The sequence below is a fragment of the Perissodus microlepis genome, chromosome 12 (genome assembly GCF_051167445.1).
Source record: "Perissodus microlepis isolate ML-2025 ecotype Zambia chromosome 12, ASM5116744v1, whole genome shotgun sequence".
Classification (NCBI taxonomy): domain Eukaryota; kingdom Metazoa; phylum Chordata; class Actinopteri; order Cichliformes; family Cichlidae; genus Perissodus; species Perissodus microlepis.
Genome location: NC_140472.1, coordinates 23,665,110 through 23,680,284, shown reverse-complemented (window position 1 = coordinate 23,680,284; position 15,175 = coordinate 23,665,110). Strand labels below are relative to the sequence as shown.

The 15,175-nt window shown below is 38.4% G+C and overlaps 2 protein-coding genes across 3 annotated transcripts; both read right to left on the bottom strand.

The window, feature by feature from the left end:
* Positions 1 to 2,580: 2,580 nt before the first annotated feature.
* fbxo4 (F-box protein 4) lies at positions 2,581 to 6,992 on the bottom strand. The gene is made up of 7 exons (XM_084946746.1): positions 6,736 to 6,992; positions 5,051 to 5,322; positions 4,754 to 4,974; positions 4,338 to 4,413; positions 4,079 to 4,251; positions 3,759 to 3,964; positions 2,581 to 3,667 (listed from the first exon to the last, which is right to left on the bottom strand). The coding sequence occupies exons 1-7, from the start codon at positions 6,889 to 6,891 to the stop codon at positions 3,581 to 3,583; spliced, it is 1,191 nt and encodes a 396-aa protein (XP_084802872.1). The 5' UTR covers positions 6,892 to 6,992; the 3' UTR covers positions 2,581 to 3,580.
* A 95-nt stretch (positions 6,993 to 7,087) lies between these two features.
* Positions 7,088 to 13,419, bottom strand: rimoc1 (rab7a interacting mon1-ccz1 complex subunit 1). Of its 2 annotated transcripts, none has more exons than XM_084946747.1 (6): positions 13,155 to 13,414; positions 12,345 to 12,454; positions 9,757 to 9,903; positions 9,221 to 9,352; positions 8,978 to 9,092; positions 7,088 to 8,165 (listed from the first exon to the last, which is right to left on the bottom strand). In XM_084946747.1, exons 1-6 carry the CDS (start codon positions 13,246 to 13,248, stop codon positions 7,930 to 7,932), a joined length of 834 nt encoding a protein of 277 aa, XP_084802873.1. In that variant the 5' UTR covers positions 13,249 to 13,414; the 3' UTR covers positions 7,088 to 7,929. The 2 variants fall into 2 exon arrangements, with proteins under 2 accessions (XP_084802873.1, XP_084802874.1); XM_084946748.1 differs by lacking the exon at positions 7,088 to 8,165 and adding an exon at positions 8,172 to 8,875 and having other exon boundaries at positions 13,155 to 13,419.
* Positions 13,420 to 15,175: the final 1,756 nt, after the last annotated feature.

The following is a 15,175-nucleotide window of genomic DNA, read 5'->3' as shown; positions in this document are numbered from 1 at the left end:
TAGAGAAAAAGTTATCGCCCCCTTGTTAAATCGCAAATTAATTGTGATTAACCACATTTCTTGGAAAGATGAGTTCAATTTCATTAGCCACACCCAGGCTTGATTGCTGCCAGACCTGCTAAATCAAGAAATCACTAAAACAGAATTGTGAAAAAGCAACACATCATGCCATGATCTAAAGAAACACAAGATCAGATGAAAAACAAAGTCACTGATATATATCAATCTTGGAAGGGTTACAGAGTCATTTCTAAAGCTTTGGGAATCCAGCAAACCGCAGTGTTTTGGTGCTTCGGGCCTGGATGGCTTGCTGTAATTGATGGAACAGTGAATTCTGCACTCTACCAGAAAATCCTGAAGGAGAATATCCTGCCAGCATCTCATGTCCTAAAGCTCACCAACACTTGCAATATGCAGTAGCACAAAGATCTGAAACACACCAGCAAGTCCACTACTGAATAGCTTAAAAAATAAAAATAAAAAGGAAGGTTTTGGAGTGGTCTAGTCAAAGTCTGGACTTGAATCTGTTTGAGATGCTTTGGGCTGACATTAAACAGACTATAGATGCTCAAAACCCTCAAATGTGGTTGAATGAAAAACAATTCTGCATAGAAAAGTGGTCCACAATTTGCCACAGTTAACACAGAACACTAAATTGCACTAGGTTACATAAGCTAATTGTCAATTCATGAAATTTAATTACTTCCAACCATTTTTCCTTTTTAGACTATGATATAATAAAACACTATAAACCTGACACACACTAAGACACACTTCTCTACTTGGCATTTGACCAAGCTTAAATCCCAACAGTGACTCCATTTCTACATGCATGACTTTTCCCCTTTCTCTGTGCACAGTATTTTCAAAACATTCAGCATCTATCTCTCTTCACATCTTACTCTTCACACGTGTGGTATGTCTCAACTGCCCTAGTAGTGTTGCAGAGTCTGTCTTGCATCTGTAAACTGTCTTGGGTCAGTCAATAGAGGTTTCTTCTTCATGACATGGAATCCCCGAGGCCACATGTGCTTGTAGAAGACAAGAGGCAGCTGGAGGTCTGGTACTCATTCACTCTTCCAAAACACTCCCCCACCAACCAACTATTATGCAGAGATGTGTACTAATGGTTCACAGTCTGCAGCTTGAGTAAACAAACCTTGAAAATATCCTTTCCAAGCAAGTTTCGACAGTAGATCCAAAACATCTTGGCAGCAAAAGCACAGCAAACTAAAGCAATCGTTTACTTTCGTCTGCATTCACAGAAAAGTTGTTCACCACCAGAAAAAAGCTTCTTCGCCTCTTCGTTCATTCAGATTGCAATGGCAAACTGAGTTATGAACACTGATAGAGGCAGTCTGTGGTAGAGCTCTCCATAAGGCAACACAAGGATCACAGAGCAATAACAAAGGATTGTGGAAAGTTTTTCCCTGCATACCTGCCCTCAGAACACATCCCCAGGGTTTATGCACTGTTTCCCCCCCCCCCTTGTGCAGACTGTGCAAGCATGAGCACACATATACACAGAGAGGTACATAGACAGAGATGTAGGTAAATAAGTGTCACATGAAGACCAGAACAGCAGAACAAGAGATATATAAAGATAACATGTCAGGGGTCCGTCTATTACTACCAGAAACAGATGAATTACACGTTTATACAGCGGCTGACTCTTCCATCATCTCCCTAAAAATAGATATCAACACAAAAAGAAAAAATAAATAAATCTGCACTTCAACTGCGTTCAGCACGGGTTAATGCACCCAAATTGCACCAATCATAGCCTTATTCTAACACTGCAAGCCTATGAAAATGACTACTGAGACTTTTGACGGAAGGCCTGCAGAGAAGGGTAGGGGGGTGCACTTTTGTCCATGACTTGTGGTTACCTAGGGGACTAGAACAAAAGAGCATCAGTGAAGCACATTATCTTGTCAGGCCTTACCTGACAGAAAAATTATCCTATTGTTGCCAGCAGAAGGTGTGAACGTCATCACCAGGTAGACGGAATATGACAGTAATGGTAATTTTCAGAGAAAATACACACACACACACACACACAACTTAAGCACATTAATGGAGAGACGTGATGATTTAAGTGCTGCAATTCTAGAGGAATTCAGTTTTAGAAATTTCTGCTTAAACCTCAACGTTGTCATTGCAGATTCTATTATATATGTATTTCATGTGTACCAGACACAAAAGAAGCAATATAAGCAATATGTGTGCTGCCATCGACATTGTAGGAGATGCCCATCTAAACTATTTGTCTGTAATAATCCAAACTATCTCTGGGATTGAAAACTTTATGGTAAGAAAAATAATTTGTCTTGTGTTCTGTATATCACTGAAAACTGGATCCATTATTAGTTTGTCAGAAATCTTAAAAGTGGCATGATAGCAGGTAAAAGTCAAGATATTTAAAATTCTAACAAAATGAAAATCAAAAGTAGTAAGAAATGCTACAGTAGCACCTCCTAGCTTCCAAAGGGTATTCTGTCATGATTCAATTCAAGAAAGAAATTCAATTTTGCCATCACTTACATAATATTTAAGGACAAAATGTGACCTAGAGATTAATAAGAATTGTCCCAAAAAAGTTTATTTATCATTTGAAAAAGAAGGATTTTCATCACAACACCGGCAATTCTTATATGTAAAAGGAAAGCAAAATGTGCAATAATAACAAAAAAAGATGTAAACAATTAAAATAATAAATACAGCTTTTATGAAAAAAATATATTGCTGCATTGACAGAAATATTCTTATGAAGTAAGGCTATTTTTAGTTCTCCATTATTCACAAGGAGTCACTTCAAGTGATCTTTCACTAGTTAAGCGAATGTGTAAGCCATTACATTATGGAGAATTAACAAAATTTGAGTTTGAGTAGTAACAAAATAAATGGTATGCCAATATTTGCTGATGTAAACTGAGTGGCTATAAACCTTTGATCAGTAGGCAAAATAAAAACATAAGCAGATTTTCTATAGGACAATTCTATAGGAAGTTAACAGAAATTACCTTTACACCAAAGTCATTTTACTCCATTAAGCTCACAAAAAAGCCTTAAAAATACAATTTATCAAATGTTAAAGCATTCAGCCACATGACTAAGTGGTAACTTACTATGCCACTCATGATATACCTAAATTAAAGCAGCATTTATGCTTTTAAATGATTAAGTGGTAATTAATTTGATTTGAATGTTTTTCCCAATTTTGCAAATAAAGTCTGTCTGCCTGTACATTCCTGTTGCTTTGTTCCTTCATCCACCACAAAACCATTAATGCAACTTCATTTATGCATCGCTCCTAAAATAGTGTTAAATGAAAGTAGTTTGTCGAGTTAGTGCACAGCTCCTTCATATTGATCTTTCTGCAAGTAATACCAAAGTGTCTTTTAGGTGTCCAAGATCACTATTTACCCAATATTTTCTTTTGCTTCTAGTCCATATAATTAAACTGCATTGGCAAACCTTCAGTCCTGAACCTGAAGGACTCAGGAAATGTCCTAGTGTGTATTGGTGTCAAAAAAAAGACAGATGTCTGCAGTTCTGATCCATCGTGCAACAGCAGGTGTTAGTAGAGTTTGACTCCAGAACATCTCAGCAGCCAGGAAATGCCATCCAAAAGCCCCGACAGGGATTCTGCCACTGTATCCTGTACCTGTTTATGAAAGAGAGAAATAGGCTGAAAAGCTCCACAAGCTGAACTCTGGATGGAAAAGCTTTCACCTGATCAAATATCAAGCAATTACCATCCAGGGGTTAGGCAGGTGGGGTAGGCCAAGTCTCTTTGCCATGTCAACACAGGGAGTTCGACACATGGATCTGGTGCTGGGAGTCCGAACTGTTTCTGCTTCCTCTCTTGAGATGCATGAGAGCACCAGCAGAGGTTTGGATGTGGAACCCCTACTGCAGTTTAGCACAGCTCGAATCTGGACTTCTTCAGACTTCTCACCACCTATTGACAACATGAACCATGAACCTACTGCAGATGTTCTGCATTGATCAGTCAAAAACCATTGAGTATGATGTGTCATTGTACTACACTACAAAAAAAGATGTGTTATTTTACCTCTCTCAGGCTCTGCATTGGCAACATAGATGAACCCATCCACCACTTGGCACACCTGCTGAACCTGAGGAGCAGGAACGCACACTGGGTCCCCTGAGTCGTCATTTCCTTCAAAGGTAAAGAGTTTATTGCTGATGCTCTCCTGTTGCACTCTGGCTCTTTCTCTCTCTGCCCTACAGACACAAAAACACAAAGATTAATAACTGCAAAAAGGATGAGAAACAACTGTGACTCATACAGCAACAAACAAAGTGCTCACCTGTTGGTTGAATACAGAGTGAGGATGTTAAATTTGTGTTGGTTATTGAACATGTAACTTATCCCCGAGCCAATACCTGAAATAAACAAAGGTTTACGTATGTTTGTTTGTATTCTTTGGGTAGATAAGCTGTGTGTATGTAGTGAGCTAGTGCCATCTAGTGGTAGACAATACACATAGCAAGTAAACTTATCTGTTGATTAATTCTGTGATTAAAATGCACTGATGTAATTTCTGTAACACATCATTGTTACACATTGCCTTTAAAATAATCACATTTTATCTAATTTTATCTTTTATCTAAAGGACAAACTATGATTTACAACTAATTAAAAGGGAAAATCAGCCACTATATTATGCATCATGATGAGAAAAGTACCATGAGAAGCTTATCCCTTAGATCAGTGTTATCTTACCATTTATCTGTCTGTGCGGAGTGCCTGACACAGGAAGTATATCTGGAGCATGCATAAGCCTTGTGACTAAAGAGACATCCAGCTGCTCCATGCCAGGACCAAACATGGCGTAACGCGGTTCAGACGAGGGTACCAGGGACTGAAAAAATGAGGTCACCACCTCATATGCTGGTCGTGTAGGAAGCCACTGCTGTCTGGAGGATGGGCAACCTTTCAGGTATCTGTTGACACACAAGGTTTGCTCAGAAATTTTTCCAGGAAACTGACGGTAATGCAGGATAACAAGGGGATACTCACTCTGACATGTAGTCAAATTTTAGTTTTATTCCTTCATTTCCCTCTTCTCTATCATCCAGGCTCTTGTCTTCACTTATTAGCGGTGCATCCAGCAAGTCTGGATGGGGTATGGTCACATGATCAATGGAGGGCCAGTATGGCATGTCCCGCAATAGGAAGTATCTCCACAGTAATGGATCTCGAACCATGGCCCTCCAGTAACGACTTGTGGTTCCAAGGTGGCAGAGATCCGCAGGAGACAGGAAGGTCATGATCAGAAACTGTACATCCACCTTCGGGAGGAATGGCGGAGCACAATTATTTTGATTTTCCTAGATCAACAATAAATATTTCTAGATTAACCTCCTAGGACCTGGTGTCCACATATGTGGATATCACATTTTGGGTTATTTAGACCAAAATACTCAATTGTGCTCTACAAGGGCCTGATATCCACTTAGGAGGACATTATACTGCTACTGTTCTATCAAAATTTTAAACAAATATCCTCATGTGGCTCTTATTTTTCTAAAAAAAAAAAAAAAACATAAATAAGGTAAAAAGAAAAAAAAAATCTAGTAATTCTTTGTTTTTACATTCATCGGGCCCCAATATATGCCCAAATATCAAAGAGAAATTACAAATGCATGCCGTGGAAGAGTTCAGGTCTTAGGAGGTTAAGATTCCTAGTTAAACCAGTTGTGTGTATTTGGTTAAGAAGTAGGAAAAATACAGATTGGAAGGGGATAATGGACAATCACTAATACAAGCAATTCTATAATCAGCTGATATACTTCAAAGATAAGTCAAAGGAAGTCATAAAGTATGGCAGTGAAAATTTAAATAACCACATTTCCACTAAGGTGTTGCAGGTCAAGCTAAAGTTAATTATTCAGTTACCAGTAGTTTAGTGCTTTTGCGGTAACCAACATAACCGAGGAGGACATACTTTAGCGTTGATGAGCCTATGCAGCTCACACTTTGTTGTCAGTCAGTTGTCCAGTGTGTGGTGAGGAAATATGTCTCACTTTGGAACTTTTCATAATTGTGACTACAATGAGTGTACTACGCAAGTATTTGCAATTGGTTTAAAGTAGTTTGTTTATCCTTAAGCTTGCGTAGCCCGTAACGCTAGTGTAAAGGTTTAGTAATCATATAGGATTGACTCTTGTAGTACTCTTTACTCCCATGTCTTTTTTTACTGGAATACCAAAGTGACTTGATCCAAATCCCCCCTCTCAAAGTTGGTAGCAGGAAAAACTACAGAATTTCCCTGTAGTTCAGTTGACACGTTCATTATTACACTGCTTGACTCGGATATCACTGGCACAAACATGTGCAAATTTTATTTAAAGTGACATTTTCAGTCCTTTTGAATGTCTAAACTTCACTTCAATTGAGAAAAAAAAAAGTCTGTGTGTGTGTGGGGGGGGGGCATGCATTTCAGTGTTCCTGCTCAGAATGGTGCAGTCGAGGCATGCCAAATCGGGGACGGGGGGCAATTACGACTACTTTGGAAGCCTACAAGTTGAACGTGACACTTAGACTGAGCAGCTATCATTTTTTCTATGAACAGCTTTCAGACTGTGTATGTAGAACCTGAAGAGAGCAACATTATCCTTTTAGGCTTTTCCTGTCTGAATGAGTGACATATAGGCTACATAGGTAGACGTACACAGAATTCTCCTGTGAATGATTCGACTTACCGGTAAGGTATCCAAAAGTCCATACTGTTGTCCTTCTTTTCCCGAGTCTCCAACTGCCAAGTCGGCTTCGACAACTTTATCAGGGAAATAGCGGTCTCTAAACCGCCTGAGGCTGCGGATCACCAAAGACTCCAGCTGCTGGATCTTTTCAGCCATGTCTTAATTTGTGTCATATGCGAATATTTACTGTGTACAACTAAACACTATGAACCAAGGAAATGCCAACACCGATGTTTTCCTGTCACTTCCTCATTATTGGGTAGCAGTGGAGCATTGTGGGTATTGTAGTTCAGTATCATCAAACAAAACAGGAATACGCAGTAAAAGTAAATCTGGAAGGCAAACTAGGAAATTTTTCTTAAAACAAAGCACGTTTATTGTCAACAAGGACATTAAAAAACAAAATGATAGATTTTTTTGCCCAAACAACACAGTTTCTCTATTAATAGTTACACTATCAATGTTATTCAAGTTGCAGAAAAATGGAAGTTGCAATAGATGAAAATACAAGTGGTGCATTACAAAGCTGGTATGAACAAACCTGAACATACTTTGAATTGGTCATTAATACGTCACTGACAAACAGTTCGAACACCTCTGCCTTCTGTGTGTATACTTTATACACAAATTCAAATAATGCATATGCTATTTTAATATATATTAAAAGCATAACAAAATGGCAACAAAACAATAAATAAATGTTAATGTGCAATGTCTCATTTCCAGCTGTATTATCTTTAAACTTGTTACAATCTTAAAATGAAAAGTCAATTTTTCTTTTTTATTATTCATAACCTCTTTAGTAATATTAATGCTATTGTGACACATTCTTAGAGCAAAACAAATGCCCCAATCAACAGTCTGGAATCAGAGTGGCCACTGCTTTTTCAGCAGGCCAGGGCAAATAATTATTCAACAGCCTCTTGTGCAGCCCTTCTATTACAATGCTTGTCTTATACTCTAACTTCTCATTCATCTGCTTTGGCCTGGGCTGTTTGGCATAGGATTAGGTTGCCTGTAGACACTGTTCCAGCATCTCCTTTTTTCACATTCACTCTCTCCCTGTGCCTCCCCATAAACTTTCACAAGACTGCACCCCATCCAATGGGCTCCATTTTTATTTGGGATTGACACATTTGAATATTGAACTTTGATCTGTTCCTGAGGGCAATTTTAACAGAGAAGCTATATTTTTCACTGTAAAATACTGAGGATTTCCTTGGCATTCTCTGTGTTCCAGCCCTGCCCTTGGAGAGGGCCCTCACAGGCAAGCACATATTTGTTGAGGATCTGTGTGCCAATGTCCCGAAACTGGAGGCGATCTTCTTTGTGCTCCGTAGTGTCAGCGCTGCAGTCCTCGTACTTGACTGCCCAGAAACACATTTCGCCAATGTACATCATTGTCAACAGGTGTGTGTCTGAGAAAATGCCTGACCCAAAAGATAAACCGGTAGTTAGTAAGACCAGTAGCGACAACAGAACAGATTGTTAAAAAATTTCTGTGTCAGTTTTCAGTTATCCAGGTCATTGTAGTATTAGAAGAAGAAAAACAAAAGTGATGGATTTCTTTAACTCTGTTGAAGACTTTTCACCTCTCATCCCAGAGGCTTCTTCAGTTTGGCTTCTGTATGTAGAGCCCCAGGTATTTAAACCCTAGTGGGGGTTGTCCCTTAGGAGGTGGTTGCTGACCACTATTAATCATGTGAATCATCAAACAAGCCAAGGTGAGCCATATCCAGTTTTTGGGGCAAGTTTTTTCCGAAGTGTCACCTGAAACTTCTGGTGGTAATGATCCACGCCTTTTCTCACAGCTATACACCTAATTCTGTACCCATTATTAAGTATGGGACTCTCCACCTTTTGGTTTTAGAATTGAAAAGCCTCTGGGATGAGAGAAAAAGCAGCTTCAATGAAGGTCAGCTACTTTTTTTTTTTTTTTTTAAATCTCCTAAGATTTTCAAAGATGGGTCACAAATTAGAAGTAAAAAACTGCTTTACTAAGGAGTTCAGTCCCCAAACCGCATTTAATGATCCCTGCCAATGATTATTCTGGGATGTAATTCTCAGTAACCATATTTATTTGCAAAAACTCTCGTCTCCAAGGACAGAAGAGATTCCAGCGAAGCTGTCACGTTTCTCCCTACCACAATATAACACAAACATCCGATCACATAACTGGGGAGGTTGTGGGTTCAAGTGTATTCCTTCAGTCTATCACGTCTATAATAAATAACATATTTACCTTCAGATAAGATGTTTGCTGTAGCAGTGTCATGTAGCACCACACCATCATTGAGCTTCACAGAGTTTCTCACCTGCAGCATCCGCATCAGGTATCGCACACCTTCCTGAATACACTGGGTCAAAAATGTGTTAAACATTAAAAAAGAAACATAAAAAAGTGGTAAACTATTGGTTTTAATCAAAGTAAAGTTGTACAGCTAACAATGAATGAAACTCCTTAGATCGCTGCATTGTTTGTTACCTTAAGGAATGTTTCCTTGTTTTTCTTGATCCACTGCTTTCGCTGATGAAGGGTATGACAGTACATATACAGCAGAGCTCCACGTCTCCAGTAGAGACATTCTAACAGCTCTAAACCCAACACAGACTGCACCTAACATAAACCAAAAGGCACGAATATCAATATCAGACACTCCATGATGCCTCAACCATATTTATTTAATAAGCACTTTAAAAGCATGTGTCCAAGTGTGAGTAGCGGAACCACAATTCAAAGGGAAAATTAAAGTTGACCTGACGTCCTACTAAAAGTAGGATAATTACTGGATAATTAACCAGACCAAGAAAGAAACACATGGACATAATCTTAATAGAAAAAGAGTGTCTGCTCCTCTTTTATACCCTTTGGGTTGTGGGATTGTGCCCCCATATAATAACCTTTATAGTCTTATATTGTAATAACCAGACTACATGACAGTTTGTGATTTGATACAAAGTACACTATTCATAAAATGGAGTAGAAGACAACACCAAAATCTGTTTGAGACAAACACAAACCTCTTGTGCTGGTGCAAGCCGTGCGGCCAAAACTTCAGGTTCAGTCAGATCTTGAAGAAGCTGCTGAATTTTAAATGGTGAACAGTCCTCAGGGAACTCCTGGTCCACCAGTTTATTCTCTTCATAAAAAGTGATGTCTAGAATCACCTAAATTATAAAAAATAAAATAATTTAAAAAAAATAATAAAACCGAATGATGTGTTAAAATTGTCTTAAACATTTTGCCTGCTCCATGTATAACTTTGCAAAATAGGATAAAGGCCTATAATAAACATGCCAGCTGTTGCTCCTCCTTTAAACTAATTAAGAAAACTATTTAAGGGGGAAAAAAACAACGGTTAGAGATATCGGTATCTAATCTGGAGCTGTAATACAACATAAGCACGCAGAACATAAATGAAACTGAATTGAATTTAGATCACGTAAAGCAATTTCCAATAATGCAGTCACTCATTTTACTGTCCCATCAGATTAGCTGCCTACTCAAAAATATTTTTTCTGTCTTTCAAAAAGCTTTAGTATGAAACAACTATGGTTCTTGAACCTCCTCTGAGATACATTTAGGGGAAAATATAGGCTAAAGGCTGAAGGATAGAGTGATGAGAATGGCAGGAAGTACAGTACGCAGAATGGAAAGCACCCCAAGATCACATTAATACAACTGGTGAACAAATGTAAAACGAAACCACCATCTTCAGCATTCCTTCTTCCCTAACTGAACCATCTCTTGTGGGTTGGTATGGAGTTAAAGGTTTTGTTTTATAGTTTACGGCAAACATTTTATCCCTAAATTTTTAAAGCAATAAGTTTCAGAATATCTTTAGTAAAGTAAATCTAGACCAGTTTGCATTAGACATTATTACAATGTCACACAGAGGCTGTAAATCATTAAAAGAACAAAGTGAACAGAACTAAAACACTCATAATTAGAGGGTTTTCATTTCAGACAAAGTTTCCATGTTTTCCTGATATGAGCTCTGTAATTATGTCAAAATTTAGATAAGAGCTAAACAGAAGACAGCAGCAACTGCAAAGACGGCACTTTCAATGGACTCATTATAGAAGACACTATGTTAGCAACATTAGTTGCAACATTAGTTGCTAAATAACAATTATTTTGATAGCCGACTAATGTGCCTCATTTTTCTTTGATTAGTCGACGATTATTTCAGTAACTCTTATCTACACTTCCTGTAGGCAAACCTCTTATTCTAGGCTCCAGTACCTTACCTGCTCAAGTCTGCCCACCTGTGAATACCCTGTTGTCTTGTCCCACAGCAAATTAAAATAATGACCCAGGAAACATATGAATTTGAAAATAATCAAATGGTTCTTTTAACATTACTCAATAGAACCATCAGAATAAAAATGAAATAAATCAAAATGTTAGGTAATATAAATTAATTTGCTAGTAGCATTTAAACAAAGAAAAAATGTGCAAGTAGGAAACTAAAAATAGTTTCTATCCATAAGTTCAAATAAAGCTTTGAGATCTTTGAGATGATGTTCCCAGCTGTTAATAACCATGCTGAAGATGTTCTCTGTCCTGACTTTAGCCATTTGACAGGTGCATGAGCCTCTTTATAGGACAAAGTCACCTGTATGCCTGTGCTCAACACTTAAGAAAATACAATTCTGCGTCAACAAATTTTTATAGTCGATGCCAATGATTATGGTGATGAATCGTTGCAGCCCTAAAATTCACAGGAAATTATTTTTAGAGAGTATAGAAAATTTCTTATTTCTTATTACTGAATAGACGGTGCATTTTGTGATTATGTCTGTGACACAACATTTACGTTACACTACTTTACAAACCACAATTCTTGACATGTAACTAGCCTTTGCCTGCTCTATGTTCACTTACTCAAGCCAGAGTGAATATAGATGTGCAGACAGATTTACTTTTTATATAAACTCCCTTATTGTACAACTGCATTTTATAACTTGCTTCTAGCTATAGATGACAATTTAGTCTGTTACACAGACACTAAACCAACAAATCTGGGTATTCAATCCCCTGGACATGTGTGTACAGTGCTAAACTTAAACTGTAAAAGTAAAGAGACTGGAATGTGTTCAGTTTTTACTTTGTAGAGATGATCGTTTTTTAGTGGCTGTGTAGTGGTTTACACATCCATCTAACAAATAAATGATCCCTGGTTTGATTTTGGGAGGAGACACAAATCCCCTTGGGGTTGCAAAAAAGTAAAAACTATATGTGTGAGCAACCAACTGTGGTGACCCCTTGTGAAAATGGGAACAACTGAAAGTATCTTTAAGATATGCAGGGTTTTTATTAAAATGTAGATAGAACAGTAACCTACTGCAAACCTGTCACTTTCTGCTTCCACCTTCTAAAATGATTTAGATATTTTATATTTGCGTTTAAGACTGCTAAGCAGTGTAAGTAAGAAAAATTTCCTTGTGTTCAGAGCAACTTAGTTGGGTATTTTATCCTGTTTTCTGTGGTTTTGGGGACAAAAATCACTAGTAGTTTAAAAAAAAAACCCTCATGTTACTGACTACTTAATAAAATAACTTACTGAAACGCAAGAGAGTAAATACAATTTGATGGAAGGAAGTACCTGTGTGTAATCCTGCAGCAGCTTGGATAGGTTGCTACTCTCTCCTCCTTGTCTGTAAAAGCTTTTCAACTTGTCTAGTATGGCAGATGCATTCTGTAAATAGTCATCATCTACGGAAGAACCATATGTTAACATATTACCCAAGTACAAATCTAAACTCATGAAAAATCCCGAGTTATCGCGATTGTTGATCGGGACTTTATAATCATCCACAATTCGACTCATGACAGGAAAAAAATATTTTAGCATAAAACATAAGCTGACTAGCCCATGCGAGCATTCACAGATAAACATAAGGCCAAAAATGCGCACTAACACGGTGGCGTTTGAGGTTCAGATACACGTTAAAGTAAAAAAGTTAACGACACCATTTAACATGCAATAAGGACAACGTAGATGCTTCGTTGCTTTATTGATGACAGTCGTTTAGCTAGCATTACCAGCCATCATGTGTCATACCTTCACATATGTCAACAATACTGCATTTTAGCTAACGTTAGCAGTTAACTCAAAAAACCCTAGTGAAATACAAACATAACTCCGCGAGTTATGTACATTGTCCTGCAACGTTGCTAACCACTAATTATAATTAACTAACTGCATATGCACTGATGTGTTCAGAAAGGTTGTTTTGTTTTGTTTTTTGCCAAAATGCAATATTTCACCAGACAGCAGCTGTTGTCATGGTTGCAAGCTAACGTACGCTGGAAGTTAGCTTGATTGCTTGCTAGTCGATTCCTTAACCAAGACTGTTTGCCACGTACTAAATGAATTGCCGAAAGGCAAACAAATAAACAGTGTAATCGGTACCTTGCTTTTCAGCTCTGAGACTCGAACACTTGATGTCTAACTCAAATATTCTTCTCTCCAACTCGAAACCTTGTCGTCTGTAGTCGTCGGCCATGACTAAAAGTACCAGTCACGGGAGCCACGGATTTTACTCACGTGCTCAAAGAATTTTCAATTTCCGTTTCTGTGCATGCACGCGCACGGCCGTAGGTTTATATCAGTAAGTCGTCCCTGCGTTTGCTAAAACGTTAACTTTAAACTGTAAACATACATGTACTTTTAGATAGTGTGGTGGTGCTGACAGCTGAAGGGAGCGTGCGTGCTATAAAGTTAGACGTCTGCTGAGGCGACTTTGGAAAATAATAACTCAAACAGTAGGAAACAAACTGTTGGTAGCCGGTTAGAATTTAAAAAAAAAAGGGGGGGGGGGGGGGGGGGTAAGGACGGATGGAAAAAATGATCTGTGGGTTTTTGCTTGAAATGTCAGGGGTGCATGCAGAGGAAAGATATGAGAAATGTAGGGATGAGCTACAGATTTCTGTTTGTTGGAGGGGGCATATTGCTGGAACCTGTGGATACAAATTAAATGAGGAAAATAGAAGGGGAAATTTTGTGCAACATGAGGCAGACTGGGAAAAATTCAGGTATTGCAAGAAGTGTGTTGCAAACTGCTGAGACAGACTCCACGGTGTAGGACATCTGCCTTGTGCCTCATCAACATTGTGTTTTCATGGGACAGAAGGGGAAATAACTAATAACTAAATTATTTTTTGAGCTGGGTCACCACAGTGGATCTTCATCATCCATTTCAATCCATCTCTTCCATTCTCTGCTGTCACACCAACCCACTGCATGTCCTCTTTCACTACATCTATAAACCTTGTCTGTGGTCTTTCTCTTTTCTTCCTGTTTGACAGCTCCATAGTCAGAATCCTTTAGCCAGTATATCCACTACCCCTCCGCATGTGTCCAGACCATCTCATCTCACCTTTCCTCTCTAACTTTGTCTCCAAATGGCTCCATCTCTTGTATATGCTTTTCTCTCATTCACACACGTATTCAGTCTTGCATCTACTGACTTTCATTACTCTTTCCTCTAGCACGCACCTCCACCTCTCCAGACTCTCCTTTACCCGATCATACAGATTCAATATTTATATTTGGTAGCAAATGATCAATGGGGTTGTTGAAAGCTTCAGAAAAAAAATTCTCCTGGTAGAAATGTAGGTAGCTGCAATTAGGTTGCTTTGTGCAAATTAAACACTAAAGTTTTATCAAATTAAAAGGCCTAGCCTTTTTGGCAGTTGAGTTCTGGAAGTTTCTAAAGAGTCAATATAGGCTTTCCAAATTCAGAAGAATTGGGTTTTAATGCATCATGATTTTTTTTTCTATGTCAAAATTCTAATGAAAAAAAAAAAGAGAATGCCTTCTCAACACCACTGTGCATTTAATTATGAGCTATTGTTAATCTCCGTCTCTCTTCCACAGCATGTCTTTTGTCTTGTCTCCTTCCCCTCACCCCCAACCCTGATGGCTGCCCCTCCCTGAGCCTGGTTCTGCTGGAGGTTTCTTCCTGTTAAAAGGGAGTTTTTCCTTCCCAATGTCGCCAAAGTACTTGCTCATAGCACGTCGTCTTTTGTGAGTTGTTGGGGTTGTTCTGCATTATTGTAGAGTTTTTACCTTTCAATATTAAACACCAGGAGGCAATTCCTGTTTTGAAATATGGTTTCGATATAAATAAAATGAATTTAATCAAATGTGAAACTGTCTTTGTGTGCCAGCAGATGTTGGGATTGAAAGCATTGATGGCGTGGATAAGATTAGGTAGAAAATGTAGATTTGCATGTGCCATTTGGCAGGATGCTGTGCCACTGCATCCTTAGTGAGAGGCTGAATCATCAATGGTGAGAATGGGATGCAGTGGGGAAACAGAGATTGGAAATTGCTCTCATGCATTGCAAGCTGTGTCAGGGAAATTAATGTTTTCTTCGTGGACCTTTGAATACAGTATAGCCCTACTAAAAAAGAACAAGAGAACAAGG